General features: G+C 35.5%; 1 protein-coding gene across 1 annotated transcript; it reads left to right on the top strand.

Annotated features, from left to right (window-relative positions):
• The first annotated feature begins 8043 nt into the window (after nt 1-8043).
• Nucleotides 8044-20660, top strand: LOC137722374 (sister chromatid cohesion 1 protein 4). Its single transcript, XM_068461359.2, has 14 exons — nt 8044-8910; nt 11829-12090; nt 12193-12290; nt 12426-12475; nt 13621-13670; nt 14387-14498; nt 14717-15890; nt 16067-16208; nt 16657-16793; nt 16940-17826; nt 18418-18451; nt 18822-18927; nt 19322-19451; nt 20239-20660. The coding sequence occupies exons 1-14, from the start codon at nt 8787-8789 to the stop codon at nt 20335-20337; spliced, it is 3405 nt and encodes a 1134-aa protein (XP_068317460.1). The 5' UTR covers nt 8044-8786; the 3' UTR covers nt 20338-20660.
• The last annotated feature ends 1246 nt before the right edge of the window (nt 20661-21906 follow it).

The raw sequence follows: 21906 nt of genomic DNA, 5'->3' as shown, positions 1-21906 counted from the left end.
AAAAGAAAAGTGCACAAAATAATACAAATTTTCGAATTAATACAGGTAATGAGAACATCATCCCACTTTATGGGTCCGCGAGTTTTATTTTCAAGATCCAATTGTACATCCCATAGGTCATCCCTTAATGATCATCTCTGCCGAAAATAAAAAGAATATGAACCATATGACGGTTAAATTGAAAGCATAGTGCCCGAAATACATATTTTCCTATTTATACGGGTAATGAGAACATCATCTCACTTGATTTGTCAACGAGTTCTATTTCGAAAATTCAACTGTACATCTCATAGTTCATCCCTTAAATGTCATCCATGCCAAAAATGAAAAGAATATGAAAATATATAAAGGTTGAATTGAAAGAAAAAGTGCTCAAAATAGATATTTTCAAATTAATATGGGTAATGAGAACATCATCCCACTTTATGGGTCCACAAGTTATATTTTGAAAATCCAACTATACACCTCATAAGTCATCCCTTAAAGATCATCTATGCCAAAAACAAAAAAGAATATGAAACTCTATCATTGTTGAATTGAAAGAAAAATGCCAGAACTGCAGATTTTTTAAGTAATACAGGTAATGAGAACATCCTCCCACTTTATGGGTCTACGAGTTATATTTTGAAAATCCAACTATTCATCTCATAGGGTCATCTCTTGAAGATCATCTCTGCCAAAAATAAAAAGAATACGAAACTATATGACTGTTGAATTGAAAGAAAAGTGCATGAAATACATATTTTTAATTAATACAGGAAATGAGAACATCATCCCACTTTACAGGTTTACGAGTTATATTTCAGAAATCTAAATGTACATCTCATAAGGTCATCTTTAAAGATCATCTATGCCAAAAATAAAGAGAATACGAAAATATATGACCCTTGAATTGAAAGAAAAGTGTAAGAAATACAAATTTTTGAATTAATGCGAGTAACGAGAACATCATCCTGCTTTATGAATCCATGAGTAATATTTTGAAAATCCAACTGTATCTCATATAGGTCATCCCTTAAAGATCGTCTCTGTCAAAAACAAAAAGAATATGTAATTATATGACTATTAAATTGAAAGAAAAGTGCCCAAAATACTGGTTTTTGAATTAATACGAGTAATGAGAACATCTTCCCACTTTACGGGTCTACGAGTTATATTTCAGAAATCCAAATGCACATCTCGTATGTTATCCCTTGAAGATCATCTTTGCCAAAAATAATGGGAATACGAAACTATATGACCCTCGAAATTAAAAAAATGCCCGAAATACAAATTTTTGAGTTAATACGGGTAATTAGAACATCATCCCACTTTATGGGTCTACAAGTTATATTTTGGAAATCCAAATGCACATCTAATAGGTCATCCCTTCAAAATCATCTATGCCAAAAATAAAGAGGATATGAAACTATATGACCCTTGAATTAAAAGAAAAGTTCATGAAATACAGATTTTCGAATTAATACGGATAATGAGAACATCATCCAACTTTGTGGGTCTATGAGTTATATTTCGGAAATCCAATCGTACATCTCATAGGTCATCCCTTAAAGATCATTTTTGCCAAAAATAAAAAGAATATGAAACTATATGACCCTTGAATTGAATAAAAGTTCCTGAAATACAGATTTTTGAATTAATACGGATAATGAGAACATTATCTCACTTTTTGGGTCTACGAGTTATATTTCAAAAATCCAAAAGCACATCTAATAGGTCATCCCTTGAAGACCATCTACGCCAAAAATAAAGAGAATACGAACTATATGACACTTGAATTAAAAGAAAAGTGCACGAAATACAGATTTTCGATTTAATACGGGTAATGAGAATATTAGGGTCTACGAGTTATATTTCAGAAACCGAACCGTACATCTCATAGGTCATCCCTTAAAGATCATCTATGCCAAATATAAAAATAATACAAAACTATATCACCCTTGAATTGAAAGAAAAGTGCTCAAGATACAGATTTTCGAATTAATACGGGTAATGGGAACATTATCCCACTTTATGGTCTACGATTTATATTTCGAAAATCCAACTCCATATCGTATAGATCATCCTTAAAGATCATATGTGCCAAAAATAAAAAAGAATACGAAACTATATGACCCTTGAATTGAAAGAAAAGTGCCTGAAATACAAATTTTCGAATTAATACAGGTAATGAGAACATCATCCCACTTTATGGGTCTAAGAGTTATATTTTCAAAATCCAACTATAAATCTCATTGGTCATCCCTTAAAGGTTATGTATACCAAAAATAAAATGAATACAAAACTATATGACTGTTGAATTGAAAGGAAACTGCCCGAAATATACATTTTCGAATTAATACGTGTAATGAGAACATCATCCCACTTTATGGGTCTACAAGTTATATTTCAAAAATTCAACTATACATCTCATAGGTCATCCCTTAAAGATCATCTTTACCAAAAATAAAAAGAATACGAAGCTATATGACGATTGAATTGAAAGAAAATTGCCTGAAATGCAGATTTTTGAATTAATAGGGTATTGAGAACATCATCTTACTTTATTTGTCTACGAGTTCTGTTTCGAAAATCCAACTATACATCTCATAGTTCATCCTTTAAATACCATCTATGTCAAAAATGAAAAGAATAAGAAAATATATGATGGTTGAATTGAAAGAAAAAGTGCTTGAAATAGATATGTTTGAATTAATATGGGTAATGAGAACATCCTCCCACTTTATGGGTCTACGAGTTATATTTCGACAATCCAACTGTATATCTCATAGGTCATCGATTGAGGATCATATCTACCAAAAATAAAAAGAATACAAAACTATATGACCTTTGAATTGATATAAAAGTGCCCCAAATACAGATTTTAGAAGTAATACGAGTAATGAGAACATCATCCCCCTTTATGGGTCTACAAGATATATTCTGAAAATCCAACCCTACATCACATAGGACATCCCTTGAAGATCATCTCTACAAAAATAAAAAGAATATGAAACTATATGTCCTTTGAATTAAAATAAAACTGCCTGAAATACAGATTTTTCTAATTAATACGGGAAATGAGAACATCATTCCGCTTTATTGGTCTACGAGTTATATTTTGGAAATCCAGATGTATATCTCATAGGTCATCCCTTGAGGATCATCTATGCCAAAAATAAAGAGAATACGAAAATATATGACCCTTGAACTAAAAGAAAAGTGCCCAAAATACAGATTTTCGAATTTATACGGATAATGAAAACATCATCCCACTTTATGGGTCTACGAGTTATATTTCGGAAATCTAACGGTACATCTCATTAGTCATCCTTTAAAAATCATCTCTGCCAAAAATAAAAAGAATACGAAACTATATGACGCTTGAATTGAAAGAATAGCATCCGAAATACTGATTTTCAAATTAATGCAAGTAATGAGAACATCATCCCACGTTTTGGGTCCACTAGTTATATTTTGAAAATCCAACCATACATCTCATAGGTCATCCCTGAAAGATCATATCTACCAAAAACAAAAAAAGAATATGAAACTATATGACTGTTGAATTCAAAGAAAAATGTCAAAAATACATATTTTCGAAGTAATACGTGTAATGAGAACATCCTACCACTTTATGGGTCTACGAGTTATATTTCGAAAATCTGACAGATTTTTGAAGTACTACGTGTAATGAGAACATCCTACCACTTTATGGGTCTATGAGTTATATTTCGAAAATCTTACTGTATATCACATAGGTCATCCCTTGAAGATCATCTGCACTTAAAATAAAGAGAATACGAAACTATATGTCCCCCGAATTAAAAGAAAAGTGCCTGAAATACAAATTTTCGAATTAATACGGGTAATGAGAACATCATCCTACTTTACGGGTCTACGAGTTATATTTTGGAAATCCAAATTTACATCTCATAGGTCATTCCTTGACGATCGTTTCTACCAAAATTAAAAATAATATAGGACCTTTGAATTGAAATAAAAGTGTCCGAAATACAGATTTTCAAATTAATACGGGTAATGAGAACATCATCTCACTTTACGGGTCTACGAGTTATATTTCGGAAATCCAAATGTACATCTCATATGTCATCCCTTGAAGATCATCTACACCAAAAATAAAGAGAATGCGAAACTATATGACCTTTGAATAAAAAGAAAAGTGCACAAAATATAGATTTTTGAATTAATGCAGGTAATGAGAACATCAATCCACTAAATGGGTCTATGAGTTATATTTCAGTAATCCAACCATACATCTCATAGGTCATTCCTTAAAGATCATATATACCAAAAAATAAAAAGAATACAAAACTGTATGACTGTTGAATTGAAAGAAAAGTACCCGAAATACAAATTTTTGAATTAATACGGGTAATGAGAACGTTATCCCACTTTATGGGTCTATGAGTTATATTTCGAAAACCCAAGTGTACATCTCATAGGTCATCCCCTTAAAAATCATCTCTGCCAAAAATGAAAAGAATGCGAAACTATATGACTGTTGAATTGAAAGAAATGTTCCCGAACTATGGATTTTCGAATTAATACGAGTAATAAGAATATCATCTCACTTTCCGAGTCTACAAGTTATATTCAAAAATCTAGTTGTACATCTCATAAGTTATCTCTTAAAAATCTTCTCTGTCAAAAAATGAAAAGAATATGAAACCATATGATTGTTGAATTGAAAGAAAAGTTCCCAAAATATAGATTTTCGAATTAACACAGGTAATGAGAACATCATCCCACTTTATGAGTTTATGAGTTATATTTTGAAAATCCAACTATACATTTCATAAGTCATTCCTTAAAGATCATCTGTGCCAAAAATAAAAAGAATACGAAACTATATGACTATCGAATTGAAAGAAAAGTGCTTGAAATACAGATTTTTGAATTAATACAAGTAATGAGAATATCATCCCACTTTATGGGTTTACGAGTTATATTTCGGAAATCCAACCGTACATCTCATAGGTTATCCCTTAAAGATAATCTTTGCCAAAAAATAAAAAGAATAAGAAACTATATAACTGTTGAATTGAAAGAAAAGTACCCGAAATACAAATTTTCGAATTAGGGTTAATCTCAATTTACTACCCTAAAGTTTCTTGGTTTTCAATATGTGGCACATGAAGTTTTTTCATCCTAGAGTGATACATAAAGTTATAATTTTGGGACACTTTCATACATCCGTTAAGGTTATTGTTAAATTTATTGTTAACTGATGACGTGATATCCATATGAACAATAACTAGACGCCACATGGATATTAAAAAATAAAAAACAACTAAATTAATAAAATAATAAAAATTAAAAAATACTTTTGGGCTTTTCTCCCTCACCCATTCCGACCCGCCTCCCTTCTCTCCTCTGCACCCGCCTTTCCCCCCTCCCTCTTTGACTCCACCCTCTCTCTCTCTCTCTCTCTCTCTCTCTCTCTCAGGCAAGTCCCTTTCCTCTGTCTTACCTTCCATCGTCGATGTCGTTTTAGGCATATGAAGGTGCGTTTGGTTGTAGAGAAATAGCCAGGGAAAATCTTAATCCGATAACTGGGATCTAATACGTCACTGGACGTGTTTGATTCTTCAGCTATTATTTTCCTTCCGTTGTTTTCTTGGCAACCAAACAGGTCTTTAGGCTTTGAGTTCTTATCAAATTTGTCAGCTCAGTTTACCCTATTCGTTTACTGTTTTGCCCGCTGAAAAAAAGAAGCTTAATTTGGTTTTCTAATTAATTTTTTGAAGAAAAGCTCAATAATTTTTTGTATTTTGAAGGGAATTATTGTTGTTTGAAGCCATTTTTATCTGGTTAATTTGGGGTTGTCACTGAACTTAAGAATTTGCATTGCTATTACACAGCTATGGTGTATTTGGTGTTGTTTGAAATTGGGTTATGCCTGAAAATGCTAATGTGTTGTTGGCTATGGTTGGTTGGGTTGTTGCAGGGTTTTCCACGATGACAGAACCTTCTAAAGTCATTCATGTTCGAAACGGAAGGGGGTTGTCACTGGACTTGTATGATTCTGCCGATTTACGACGCTTTGGCTCCCAGCCCGTCTCTAGCTCCAGCTCCCGCACCCAGACCCGGCAGGCCCAAACACCACTTCGACGGCGAGAGCCAGGTGAAGGACTTCATCCACTCTCCTCCACTATGACAGATACAATGAGATGGCGGACATTCTGGTAAATCTGACGTCTTTGGCTACGGAGAGAGAGAAATGGAGTGGGCGGAGTCAAAGAGGGAAGGGGAAAGGTGGGTGCAGAGGAGAGAAGGAAGGGGGTCGGAAGTGGTGAGGGAGAAATGCCCAAAAGTTTTTTATTTTTTATTTTTTTTAAGTTTTTTATTTTATTAATTTATTGTTTTTATTTTTTTATTTTTAATATCTACATGGTGACCAGTTATTCTCTACGTAGATGCCACATCATCAGTTAACGGTAATTTAACAGCAACCTTAACGGATGTATGAAAGTGTCTCAAAATTATAACTTTATGTACCATTCTGGGATGATAAAACTTCATATACTAAATATTGAAAACCAAGAACTTTAGGATAATAAACTGAGATTAACCTTTTGAATTAATACAGGTAATGAGAACTTCATCCCAATTTATGGGTCTACAGTTATATTTCAAAAATTCAACTATACATCTCATAGGACATTCATTAAAGATCATTTCTGCCAAAAATGAAAAGAATACAAAACTAGCAATGTTTAAAATATGACGTATGAGATTTTGATTTGATCTATAATTAAAATAGAAGTAAATTACACTTTCATACCTTAGGTTTGGGGTCTATTTCAATTACTTACAACATCTTCAAAACATTTCACTTTCATACCTTAAATATTATTTTATTTCAAAATAATACCTCCGTTACATTTTCCATCCATTGATCCGTTAAATGCTGACGTGGCTGCCACATATATGTCATGTGGCTGCCAAATGTCTGCCACGTGGCAAATAAAATAAATTTTTTTAAATTTTCTCAAAAAAAATAAATTGAAACCCATTTCTGCAAGAAGAAGAAAAGGGAGGAAGAAAGAAAAAAAAAATTGTCCATCACCCACCCCCCCCCCCCCAAAAAGCGACCCAAAAGAAGAAAGAACTAAAAAAATATATCAGAAGAAGAAGAGGGAGGAAGAAAAAATAAAAAATAAAAAATTGTCCATCCCCCCTCCCCCAGCGACCCAGAAGAATAAAGAACAAAAAAAAAAAAATTGTCCCTCCCCCCCCCCCCCAACCCCCCCATCGACCGAGAAGAAGAAGAAGAAAAGGGTTTCAAATTCCTAGAACCCACCATGACCCTCCTTCCACCTTCCCCCCTTCCCGCGACCCTCCTCCCGTCCCCCCACCCACCCCAACCCATCTCCCCACCCACCCAGACCCATCTCCCGTTTCAAATTCCCAAAACCCCCCGCGACCCTCTTTCCGCCTCCCCTCCCCTCTCACCCCGCACCCAGCGACCCTCCTCCCATCCCCCGACCCATCTCCCCACCCACCTAGACCCATCTCCCTTCTTCCCTCTTCTTCTTCTTCTTCTTCTTCTCGTTTCAATTTCCCAGAACCCCCCCCCCCGGCGACCCTCCTTCCACCTCCCCCCACCGGCACGGCGGCCCTCCTCCCGTCCCCCTACCCACCCCGACCCATCTCTGCACCCACCCAAACCCATCTTCCTTCCTCCCTCTCTTCTTCTTCTTCTTCTTGCAGATGTGGGTTTCTCTTTTTTTGAAAAAATTCAAGTTTTTTTTTTTAAATTAAAAAATTATTTTATTTGTCACGTGGCAGACATTTGGCAACTACATCAGCATTTAACGAATTAATGGATGAAAAATGTAACGGATGTATTATTTTGAAATAAAATAGTACTTAAGATATGAAAGTAAAATGTTTTGAAGATGTTGTAAGGAATTGAAATAGATCCCAAATCTAAGATATAAAGTGTAATTTACCTTTATAATAGTTTTGTGTAATTTATCCAAAGAAAAAAAAAAAACAAAAGTTATAACTCATATTTAAGACGGTAAAATCATTTCCAAGAAAAGAGATGTTGAGTTGAAAATATTGTTCCACGTACTTTCGTTTTGGTCATAGCTCCACGCCGTTTGATTCCTAGTCCCAAAATCTAAAATTTATCACCAAAGGTGCACCAAACCACACCATAACAGTTAAGTTCGAAAATCTGAGGGCGCTGCCTCTCTCCTGTTTCACATAGACTCTCTCTCTCTGTTCAAAAACGCTTCGACTCGGTCCGATCTCTGACTCAGTGGGTCAAACTCAGTCCTTGGCACCTTGCAAATCCAACTCCAAGCTGTATAATTTTCTCTCCATCTACCCAGCCCTGTTCTACGACGCCTGGGTTTCAAGGGTCCAACTCTTATTTTGCTTCGCTTCGTCAATTCCAACCACTTGAAAGTTGCTGAATCTCCTTCTCTCCAAAGCTCCAATTTCTTGACCAAATAGTGAGGTGATTTTATAAGCTTCAGGGAAAGGGTGTAATAGCAGCTATGGTTTGTTAGGGTTTTCTGGTTTGTTAATTTGGGATTCTCCTAAATCCAGGTTGAGGAGAAGATTGCAAGTTTTTAGGTTTTGGAGGATAAGTCTTGTCATGTAAATTTGGTGTTTTTCCTTTTGATGTTTTGGTAGCGAAGGGGATGGTGGAAGCTTCTTAAGTCTGGGTTGGCGTGAAAATTTGGGGTTTCGCTTCGCCTTTACCTGTATAGAAAGATTGTTGTATGTAATCGGGTGAGATTTAAGGTGGGAAAAAAAATCAGAGAGAAATGTTTTATTCTCAGTTTATATTGGCCAAGAAAGGTCCTCTTGGGACGATATGGATAGCGGCACATTTGGAGCGCAAGCTTCGCAAGAATCAGGTCGCCGACACCGATATTGGCGTCTCCGTAGGTCAGTTCTCATATTATTTTTTTACCTTATGGTCCATGTTTATTATTCCTTCTCTTTAGAAAATATAGAAAAATAAAAGTAGCAAATTTTCAGATTTAATTGTGGATTGTGTTGAATTTTGTAAACGCTGGAACAATTACCTTTATAAGAAGCAGAAACAATACAACTACAGCAGTGGAAACCAAATGTATAGATAGCAACACAGTGATTACAGAACAGCTAACCTGGAGAAAATATACCATCATAATTGTAGCAGCCTGCCAATCTGCATGAATAAAGAAAAATTGGTTTGTCTGACTCTAAACATACGTTTTTATTTATTTATTTAATTGTAAATCCTTGTGTTCTTTCAAACAAATTATTTTTGGAGAAAGAAACAAAGTTTTATTGCTTCTGAGCACAAAGAAAAACAGAAGGCAAAATCGAGAAAACAAATAAAGTCCCCCTGAAATTGAAACAGTTACAAAAACTCTTTATGCTAACTGTTGCAGCTTTCCAGTCAAGCCAAATAACTCAGAAGGATTACTCTTCAAATTTTGTAGAAACCAAAGCCCATATTGAAAACCTTAAGCGAACTTCTTCCCATAACTTCTCTCCTCTGCTTTCAGAAAATCCTCATAGACTATCCTATTTCTTTCCATCCACATTACCTAGAACATAACCAAAACCATGCAGCCCCATAAAGTCTTAGTTTTCTTCCCCAGGTAAGAACAACCTATGGATACAACCCAACTAATCTCAAATTCCCTAAACAAATGCAGCCATATAATCAAAGCCACTGGACAACGTAAAAATATGCCATCAGCAGAGTATAGACAATTCTTGCAAAGGAGACACCATTGAGGGCATAGGTTAGAATTGGGTCTCCTTTTATAAGCATGTCGAGTGTTAACCTTCCCATGAGCCACTAACCAAGTAAAGACTTTGACTTCGAGGGGCGCTTTAAATTCCCATGAGCCACTAACCATAAGGCTGAAACCCATAGATTCTTTCCTTTTTTAAAATACGCAGCAACAAATTTCATGGACAAGCTGCCTGATGAATCAAAATGCCATCCGCCCCCCCCCCCCTTCCTCCTCCTCCTCCTCCTCCTCGCGCGCACACACACACACCACACAAAAAAATGCTTCTCACACACCATTGAAATTGCATGAATCTGGAATTACCCTTAACAGCTTGACTTCCATAAACCACTTACCCCAGGGCATTAAAGCAATGGAGAAATGAAGAATAATGTTATCAATGGTCTTGACCTCTTTTTTGCATATGGTACACAGGTGGTGTATATGCAAAATTAAGCATTCTTTTTGCATAGTATCACAAGTTTTTAGGTACTTTAACCATTGGAAAATGGCTCATCACTTAACTTGCTGAAATATGCTTTACACAAGGCCCAATGACTCACCTCTAAGTTTCCAAGACCTTCTCTTTGATCTAGCAAATTGTAAGGATACATTTTTCTATCAAAGGGACCCTACAAAACTTATGATATCAACCCATGGAAAAGAAAACCAACCTGTTTACCAAAAAAAAAAAAAAAAACCTACACGGCCGTGGATACATTACGAGAACACTATCTTTTAATCTATAAAGACAATGAAATGATTTGCACAACACAATATTAGTAAATATGACCTCATGCCCTCCAAAATGGCATTCCAAGGACAATGATTGGAGCCCCTAACCACAATATTATAATCCCTCAGTTTTGACATTAATCCATATTTGCGTGTAAGCACAACAAACCAAAAGGAGTTATATTTAAGGAAATCTCCACAAACATTTCCAAGAAGAGCTGCATTTTCTCCTTCTTTTCTAAATTTCCTTCCCGAGTTATTTTTATTATTATTTTGATAGAAAACAAACCTTATTTTAAAGAAAAGAAGGTGGATAGGATTTCCACTGGGCTAAGAAAACTAAGACTGAATACACTTATACCAAATATGTCAAAAGATATGGCAAAGCTACTTATCCATAAGTTCTAAAGAGACTGAGGCCCAAAATGATGCCCAGAAGTGTACCTGATGCAGAATACACTTATACCGAATATGTGAAAAGATATGACAAGGCTACTTATCCTTGAGTTCTAAAGAGACTGAGGCCAAAATGATGCCCAGAAGTTTACCTGATGCAGAATGGACCGGGATTATTGTAATATAGGGTTTTCTGGTTCTCAAGTATTTTTACTTATGCGTTAACTTTGCTTATGCTCAGGTATTATAAACTCAGGGTTTTCAAAGCTAGGATTGTTTTAGTAATTTAGTTACACAGGGCTTGTTATTCAGTTTTTGTTTTATAAATCAAGACTTTGTATTCATCAGACAGACTTTGGTGCATGTCATAATCTATAGTTATGGTGCAATTGTATCAGTAGTTATTGCTTTCTTTTACTGTTGCTTCTCCGCCAAAAAAAAAAAAGAAAAATAAAATTTCTTGAAGTGCAGAGCACACTTAGTTATACCATGCATTTAAATTCTTTTAAATCTTATTCTTGCATTAAATTTATAAGGGCATGTAGTAGCAGTTGCACGCCGTTACAAGACCTAAGAAAGATAAAAAAACTGATGCAATTAAGAAATAAGGGAGATTTTTATCACCTTCGTCTGAGGTCTGAGCACCATGCTCCGGCTTTTGTTGTCTACATCCATTCATAGAAAACTCTCTAGTTTTTAAGGTAGTTCCAGTCAGGGTCACATGCTTTCTCAATATGAAATATTGTTCTTAGATTTCTGAATACTTTCTTAACTCAAATTTTGTTTTTGGGTTATAATTTGGGGATTTATGTAGTATTATTTTCTTTTCCGATCTCAGTTATTTTTCTATTTTTAGTATTGCTTTTTTTTTTTTTTTTTTTTTTTTTTTAATGTCAAATTCATCTATCCACTCGTCTAACTTTCATGGTCTATCTTTGTGTACAGATTCTATTCTTTTTCCTGAAGTTCCAATTGCTCTCAGGTTGTCCAGCCATCTTCTGCTTGGTGTTGTGAGGATATATTCTAGAAAGGTGAATTACCTGTTTGATGATTGCAGTGAGGCTTTGCTTAAGATAAAGCAAGCTTTTCGCTCCACTGCAGTTGATTTACCTCCAGAAGAATCTACTGCTCCGTATCATTCCATCACCTTGCCTGAGACTTTTGATCTTGATGATTTTGAGCTACCAGATAATGAAATTTTTCAGGGGTTAGTATGTTCCATTGTGTTTAGGGCTAAAGCTTTAGCTGTTGAGATGCTGGATATGAAAATTTGTATTTGTGTGAATTTTAACATTCAGTTGTTTTGCAGTAACTATGTTGACCATCATGTCAGTACACGGGAGCAAATAACTCTCCAAGATACAATGGAGGGTGTGGTTTACTCGACATCTCAATTTGGATTTGATGGTTAGTACTCAAAAGTTCACTGTCATGACTCATGATTGATATCATTGTACATTGAGTTAAATTTGATGGATAAATCTTAATGATGTTTATGTATGATTTAACTTAAATGTCCAATATTTCGTGGTTTATTTTCAGAGCGGTTTGGTGATGGCGATACTTCTCAAATTGGTCTGGAATTTGATGAGGTAATTTTTTGTACCTGCTTTGTAGTATTAACTTTTAAATGAAATAAGTTGGTAATGGACCGGGTAATAGAATATTGCATGTGGTCCAGTATCCTAGTGGATAGGGTGTTGGGTTTCTACCATGCGTCCCGGGTTCGAAACTCCTCGCTCCCCTGAATTAATGTTATAGTTTCAAACCCTCCCCCCTCCCCTTAGTAATAGTAAATTTCTTTTAAAAGAAAAAAAGAAAGACTGGGTAATTGAATACTATGGAATTACAAGTTACTTCCTTCTGTATGTACACATGGAAATTTAATCTTTTTTCATCTGTGTGCGTGGCTTCCTTGTATTTGTGTTGGTGCAGTGAAATTATGGCTCGCCGCTGCTCTTACTAATTTGTTACTAGGGTTTGGCTAATTGGTTGTTATAGGGTTTGGCATTACAGAATTAAGGATTCAGGGCTTGCAGATATATTCAGCTCCCAAATGATCCTATAAGAAATGTAGTTGATGAAGATTAAAGAATGACTATATGTTTCTACCTGTGTCACTCACCTACTAAAAGTAAAGCCTTCTCAGAATGCTTAAAATTGGTTGGAGTCGCTAAAGTTCACACACGTGCAAGCTCTCATATTCTCATATGGGCTCTTTGGGACTAAGTAAAAAGGGGGCTAGTGGGTTTTTACTGACTGGTGTATAATATTTATCACCAGTTCAAGAAACCATACATGCCTGTATTGTTAGTGTCTTTGTTTAAATCTCTTATATACCCTCTTTTCAGCAACCAAGCACAAAGCCAGAGTGGGATGATTTTCAATTGTAGGGTTTCATCAATTTTCAATGTTTAAAATCTTTTGTGCTGTGTGTGGCTTTCATTGGTTTTTTTTTTTTTTTTTTTTTTTTGTGCTCGTGTTATGCATTGCTTATGCAAGAATCTAGTGGCCTAACTGTTGTCTTATTTTTCATTTATCTTGTTTATGGCGGATTGTTTTCCGTAGGCTGTGGGTTGTTTGTAAACTTTTACAAATAGCTGGTCCACGTTGGTTTTACTTCCTTCATAGACCTCATTAATATAATCTTTATGTTTTCTACTATACAAAACTATTATCTCACACATGTATGTATGTCACTTATAGATGCTATTGTTTTTTGAATGATGGAAAACAGGACCTGTTCTTTGGCAAGGTTGCAACTCAAGTGAATGATGGAATTTCAGAGTAAACTCTATATCTCTTTAGTGTCAAGCGCAGATTACTATTAATTCTCACACATTGTTTGATTGCACAAAGAGGATCCTTTAAGTTAGGATTAGATCATCTCAACTTCTTTGTTGGATTGTATGACCCTATGCTTCTACCTCTTTTCAAGTAAACAAAGCCTGTGCTTAACCCATGTTTTCTTTGACCACCATATCCTTAAGATTGATTATTTATGGAAAAAAAATCATAAGCTTGGGTTTGGATAAAGGTAATTCAAACTTGAAGTACCAATAAATTTTAAAATCGCGGGATTTGAGACTACAAATTTGAAGTGATAGGATTGGTAAATTCTCATGTTTTATCTCAAGTTATCATGCTAAAATTGAACTCTGAAATTTGTAATTGATCTGTCTGGAATCCAATAATCTGTAAATATGATTACTGGTAGTGATTTCTTATTTTAACTTTTAAGCAAAATTTATTTTCTCCTGATGTCATTAAGCTGCAGAAGAAAGCTATGAGTGGTATGCCTGTTATCATATTAAAGTTGGGTGTTTCTGTCCTCAATGATTTGATTTGTTTATTTGGAATTTTTTTACTTCATGTTGAAGAGGTTGGTCCCTGTTGTGCAGTTATGTGGATGGTTGTGTGGTTTCTTTATTTTTTTTATCCATGGAATGACTTTGGACACTACGAATTTTCTGATGTACCGTATTCATTTTCAACTATTTCAGTGGTGATCCTCAAACATTGGGCCAATCAGTAACACCTCTGGAAAAGCATGATATGTATGACGGGATACCTGGAACTTCAGAAACCATACAAATGAATGGGATTGAAAACCAGGTCTAGTATCTATTCGTACTACCCAAAAACTCCTCATCTTTCTTTTTGAAGTCTTGTCCTAATTATTCTTCATTTACCATGTATAAGCAAGGAGGTTCTATTCTCTTTTTTTTTTTCGTTGTTGTTGAGGGGTGAGGGAGTGTGATTCATGTACTATTCTGTATAATACAATTCTTGCCTCCATGATGAATATTTTTTTTTATATCCCTTTTGAACAGAATGATGTCCTAGCTGCAAGTACTGATTTTGTTACGTATGCTCAAGCTCCATCAACTCCTGGACTATTTGAAGAGCCAAACCTGTTTGCGGTTCAGGAGCCTATGGCCTGCAGTGATCAATTGGATTTCGAAGACCATAATTTATCAAATTTAGCATCCATGGGCAGCTCAGAAAATGCTGGTCGTATGTCAGGTCCGCGTTGTGGGGATGATAGTACAATGGTTTCTCCCAAAGAGAATGGCTACCATTTGAGCGATATGGAGATCAAACAAACAAAGCCACAGGAGCATGAGCTGATTGAATCCATTTCTCCCGTATTAGAATGTTTAAATGGGACAGTTGGTGCATTGGATGGCCGAAACAGGATTGAAGATATACACAATGGTATTGTTATAAACAATGAACCACTTATGCCTTTCCTAGATCAAAAGGATGCACAACATGCAGAACCTGCTGGAGTTAGGTTTGATGAAACTGTTGCATCTCCTAGCTGCTCCCAGGTCACATCTGAGTTGGACGACCCTGCTCGTAAGATTAGTTCAAGTAATTCCTGTCTGAGATCGTCAGAAGATTATTTGGAATATCAGCAGACATGTTTAAAGCCTGAAATACAGAATGATGTTGAAACTGCTAATAATATGGAACAATCATGCATACCTAACATTACAGATCCTTTCAAGCCTGTTACTCATGAAGATACGGCATCTGCTGAAGTGCCTGTGCTCTGGGCGTGTGGCTCCCTCCCGAGTCATCGTGATATGCTATCTCCTGCCGATAAAATTTCGGAAATCCCCTTCAACTTACCATCTGAGGTTGTAGGGCCAAGTTCATTGGACAATGCAACATCTTTGGACAATCAATTGGAGAACTTGGATAGGTTTGCCACTTCTAACTTGCCTGCACCTGAAAAGTTGCTCTCTGTACCAGAGGGGTTCACTTCTAAACCAAGTGATTTTCTAGTGGAACCTACTCCTGAAAAAGAAGTCATAGGTGGGGATGCTGGTGATGGTGATGGTGATGGGATTAAACTCATCTCAGGGAAAAAACGTAGTTCCACAGAAAGTACACTGACAGTGCATAGTTTGAATTCAGTTGAATCATTTGGGGAGGCCCGAGGAGAGAGAACTGCAGAATCTATCCCTGATGATGATGATTTATTGTCTTCTATTTTAGGTATCAAAAGGATTCTTTCTTCACGCCTTCAGAAATTTGTACATGTCATTTTGTGTTATGACCAAGAGTTGATAGATCAGTCTGGCATTTATCCTTTTCTTTTTCCTGAATTTTTGTTTGAAAGAATTTTCTAAGGCTTATATGATTGACTAAACTGAAAATTATTGTTGATTCAGTTGGAAGGTCTTCAGTTCTAAAAATGAAACCCACTCCGCCTGCACCTGAATTGATATGCACTAAACGCTCAAGAACTGCTGCCCGCGGTACTGCCTCAAAGAGGAAAGTGCTAATGGATGATACAATGGTCTTGCATGGCGAGTATGTGATAATTTCCATATATCTACATTGTTTGAATTACAGCTACCAACTAATTTTTACTGAGCATAAGAAAGGTGTTTCCTTTTGAATATTTGCTGCTTGTTTTAAGACCTCCACAATATGAAAAGCCTATACTACTATGTATAATTGAGATTTGTAGTCGCATCCACCTCAACATATTTTGACATAGAAGTTAATGGTGGGTCTCTTTGGGCAATTAGCATGTTCCGATGGGAAATTTCACATTTTGTTCTTTTGAAGTATATTATCGGTAGTTGTAATGATTATGTTAGTAGAGTGGGACCTGACTAACTGGTAGTTACTTTAGTTACTTAGTAAGTTTTGAGATGAAAATAATCGTGCTGAGCATGCTAGACCTATCTTCTTGTATAAGCTGTTGTGTGCTACATTACTAAGTGCTAACTACTTGCCTGCCGGTTTTCTGAAGTCAAATACGCCAGCAGCTGACAAATACTGAAGACATACGTCGTGTGCGAAAAAAGGCTCCTTGTACTCGCCCAGAAATTTCAATGATTCAGCGACAATTTTTGGAAGATGCAATTTTTACTGAACCCATATTTACTGGTACGATAATTATACTTAGACGTATGTATATCCAATTACTGCATGTCATTTATTGGTTTATTTTGGAAGACCAGTAGAAATATGAACAATTGATATACTTCACAAAATCTGTACAAGCCACCTGAATTGGTTTTGATGTTTATCAGGCATGTCGGTGGAACTGATTTATCTGCACACTGGAACATTTGATACAAGTTCAACCAGGGTTTCCGAAAATGAGCAAAACAATGTTTCTGCGGAGCCATTGAACGATGTAGAATCATTTCTGGAGCCAAATGTTACTAAAGAAATTGAACCCCTTCGAAGCACTGAACCTGTAATAATGAGAGATGACTCAGCAGCACAGCCTGCTGGCTTTCGTATTGAGAACGAGAACCAGAAGGAAGAAGATCATAACCTAAGATCTCACCATACTGATGCTCAGGAACAGGGGATCACTGACCTGGAAGAATTTAATACTTCCAAACATGAACCCTTGGGGGAGATAGCTGAAATGGAAATTGACAAAGAAAATTTTGAAGTTGCTGATCCTATTGTAGAAGATATTTACAGGGTGTCAGCTGATGTTAATGTCCAGTCAAGGCTTATGGATAAAACTGATGATGAAGATGTGTTGCTACAGATGGATGCATTATGCAGGTCACCAAATAATAAGTTGGACACCCAACCCATGGAGGTGGATGCATTGATAGTGGAGGCAAGTATCCAGAAAGAAGTTGATGCCATTGAAGTTGTTGACCATAATGTCGAAATCAGAGCAGATGTTCGGATAGGTGCGTCTGAACTCACCGACAATGTAAATGTTACGCTCTCAACTGGAGAATCCAAAAACCTTAGTTTTTCAGATTATCAACCTGTGGAAGGAATTGGAAATAGTGAGAAACATATTGTGAATGAAACTGAGGTCCTGGAGGCAAACTTGCATTGTGATGACAATGCTTCCTTGAATGGTAAGGAAAGTCTTGGTTTTCGGGAGGTTGATCCACAGAGTGGCATTGATGCAGTAGTTGCTGCAGTTGCAGAAGACCGTGGTGTAAGTTGTTAACATTCATTATTTTTAGTTCTGAAAGTTATTTGGAATGTCTCTTACATATGAAAAGAAAGTTTTTTTATTTTTTATTTTTATTAAATGTCACTTCAAAGGGAAAAAAGAAACTCAGTGCATGTATTCTTATTTTTCTTGGGGACAGAAACATGTTGTACACATGTACACTATATTTGGCTTCGTTTAATTGTTATAATTTTACACCCACACGCTGGTGATCCCCTATATCTATTAGAACCAAATAAAAACTTATTCCTTGAACAAGTATTTGATCCATTCCTTGCCTGGCAAAACTACCTTCTGAGCCATATTTTTTATGATTACCATATTTACTCCTGATTCTTTTGAGAATTGTCTGATTGAAGTTCCATAATAATGATATTGAAGATGACGTGACTTTGTAATGCTGTTCCTTAACTATATATGTTTTTGCCTGGAAGATAGGCATTGTCTTCTGGAAACAGGGTCATTTTGTGCATTAGTCATTTTGTTCTCTTGTCCCAAATTCCATTTCAAGATATGTCCCTTTCTAAAGTACAATTCGTGCTTTTAACTTCACATTGTGGCTATATTGTGCAGGATTGTGAAGACGTAGGTTTTGGAAATGATACAGGTTGACTTTGTCTTCTTCCTGCCTTCTTGACTCTTTCCATTTATCCATTGGACTGTCTTATTTATTATGTACCTGCTTAGGACCTATTGGTATGAACGTTTTGTCTATATGGATTATCCACATAGCACAGAACTATTTATGCATTTTATGAGTGTACTCTTTGTACTTTTTTGGCACTTCCAAATTTCTTATTAACTCTGTGGACTTGGCGCAAATCACCTGGAGCATAAATGAAGATTTGTCTGTGCTTGCATATTTGATGACTGTGCTTCCTTGTATTAGTATTTTTGTATTTTAAAGTAAAATTCCCTTTTTCCCTCGCACTTATGTGCTGGAGTTCCTTTGAATAACATATGTTATTTCTTCTCAGAGTTTTTGAATGTAGATGATGATGAAATAACTGAATATGTTGATGACATGCCGTGCGCTGAAGATACTCGTCTTCTTGAGAACAGTGGATGGTCTTCCCGTACCAGGTATGCATGCTTCGTATGGTCGGTTCTATGTTTAATGCATGCTGCTATTTTCATTTTATTGCAAGACAGTGGAATTGCTTTTTCTGGTTTGCATGACCTCATTGAAGGTGATACTGACAAGTTTGTGTGTTTGAAGCATTGTTACAATATGAAATTTTTTCCATATTTCGATATAAGAATTTTGAATAATAAAACCCTAAACCCTCTCTCTATCCACTTGGAGAAAATGGTTGTGTACTGGTAAACAGGTTTTTCATAATGCTCATGCTATACAATTCCCAAGTTAAAATTGCTGATTGTGTTTCTGTGATATTGATTATCTATTATTTGTCATTAGACATTCTGATATCAGTTTTCTGTTATTATTAAAAACCAACTCTTGAGTTTCGTATAGGGCTGTTGCCAAGTATCTCCAGACTTTACTTGATAAGGAACCTGCGCATGGGAAAAAAGTTCTTGGCATGGACAGTCTGTTAAATGGTAAAACTCGAAAGGAAGCATCAAGGATGTTTTTTGAGACATTGGTAAGTGTTATGATCAATGTTATGCTAAGATTTTCTTTTATCTGGGTGATCTGCTAAATTAGTCACGAAGGACTTCATTAATAAGGATGATAGCGTATTCTTATATATATTATATGTAGTACAATGTTGGGAACCCCAAAAGCATGTAATGAAATTAACTGAGCTAAAGAAAAATCTTTGAAGATAGGTTAGAGCATGTGACATCATTAATTTTACAAGTGAAGGAAGATATTGAACTATCAATGGAAGGTTTAAGTTTATGTATCTTTAATATATATATATATATGTGTGTGTGTGTGTGTGTGTGTGTGTGTGTGTGTGTGTGTGTGTGTGTGAGAGATGGTTCAGATCGTTGAAGTTCGATGGGAGGTGGCCCTACAACTAGTCCCCATTTTTACCCAATCCTTTTGGATAAAGGGCCTGTATATATATTGTTGAAAAATATTTGGTAAATAATTTCTAGTCTAACTAGTTTAAGCCTAATTGATAACAATTTTGTTTTGGTTTTATTTTAGCTTTTGTTTTGTGTACCATTCCCTATGCATTTCTTCCACAACCCTCGCACACTTCTTCCTCCATGCTTCATTTCTCATTTCTCCCATGTAAACGCCCCTTACATGTTTCAAATTGAAAATGAAAACGAAAATAGTAATAAAATAAGGCTTAGTATGCATTAAGTTTAATACTGTGTTTTCGTATATTTAAATGTTATTGTCCAAATTGTGGGTGTGTAGTTTGAAATGCTTAATAATCTGGTTCGATCGTGGTTGTGCTCACGGTTTTGCAGGTTCTTAAGACAAGGGATTACATCCATGTGGAACAGGCAAAGCCCTTTGACAACGTCAGCATAAGATCTCGAGTAAAACTCATGAAGTCAGAGTTTTAATATCTTACATAGGAAAGGCAGATATTGTTGAAAAGCCTTTACAGTTTAGTTTGTGTGATGCTCGATTAAGAATTGGAACATTCTTTTCCTTCATTAGGTATTTTCTCAAAAGAATCTTCCTTTTTGTTCGTAAAAAAATGGTTCCTTTTCCCCTAGTCTAGGAATTAAGTTCGCGTTAGGTTGTGTAATTGATGAGGGATACATCTTGTTGATTGTAGCGGTGGATCATGTCAATATGATGTATATATTATTTGTAAATTAGTATTATTTGTATCGGTGCTAGTATTTCATTTTCCAATAAAGCCTTGGCCCTTTGACTGTCACTATGTCTAGACTTGACAAACGAGTCATTTCATTCCTGTTTGGGTCATGTTGGACACAACTTGCTTTCTTAACGGGTTGATAAGTGTTAAGGACGGAATCATTTAGCCACACTGATTAATTTGATTCGGTTACCACATCGATTTGCAAAATGATTTAGTTTAGAGGTGCACAGATCCTCCACAGTTGGATGAATCAATGTGGTAGATGAGACGGGTATTTGGTTACCACATCAATTTGTAAAATGATTTAGTTTAGAGGTGCACAGATCCTCCACAGCTGGATGAATCAATGTGGTCGGTGAGACGGGTGTAGTAAATTTATTATGTAAGGCAAGATGGTAATGCCACACGAGGGGTATTCTAGTATCCCTTGCATGTAGATAATCAATTTCATCCCACATACTCTGCAGCTACATGCCATAGGGTTCCGAAAAACAATTGGGGGTGAAGTTGTGAATTTTTTTAATGTTTAATTTATTTATTTTTAATATTTTCTTTTTCTAATATATTTCTTTATTATTCAATTATTTTTTTTTTTTTGGTAAACTTTAATAATTAGGTGTAAGGGTAAAGTTGTCAATTTATTTGGTACGGTTTATATTGACAGTGAGAACCGAACTGTCCTAATCAGTTTTATTTCAGTTTGGTTTCAAATGGTTTGGTTTAGATTCGAACCTAACTTATAAGCCCGTTAAAAATTGGGTTTACCTTGAAAGGTCTATTTCAATTTGGGGTTCTCAACTCTTTTTTTTTTTAATTTTAATTTATAGTTTTTTCAGCCCCAAATGGGAGAGGAGCAATTTACAATAAGTAAATCCAAAATTGATAACCACCATACTAAAACTCAAGGAACTCCCGTTTGGTTTTGTTTCAAAATCAAAAGGAAAAAACAAATCTCATAAACCAATGACCACCATACTGATATTCAAGCATCCAAATCCAAATTCATGTATGAACTCCACTAAATAATCAATTACACCCAAACACCTAATTTGTTAATTAAATTAAATATATTTTTTTAATATTATGCGGTTGGGTTCGGTTTCAAATATTAGAAATTGAAACCAAATCATTATTTTAACTTTCAGTTCAGTTTTCAAACCAAAACTATTTAAACTTCAAAAATTGAACCGTTTGGTACGATCCGACTTCATTCGTGTATAGGTTTCAATTTTCTATACCACGTGCCCAATCCTATCAATCGATATTTTTTTCTTTCCTACATGTGTTTTCTTGTTCTGCTATA

This window comes from Pyrus communis, chromosome 4, assembly GCF_041283825.1.
Source record: "Pyrus communis isolate YQ-2024b chromosome 4, ASM4128382v1, whole genome shotgun sequence".
Taxonomy (NCBI): domain Eukaryota; kingdom Viridiplantae; phylum Streptophyta; class Magnoliopsida; order Rosales; family Rosaceae; genus Pyrus; species Pyrus communis.
Note: the sequence above shows the minus strand (reverse complement) of the source record. Positions and strands in the feature narration are given on the sequence as shown.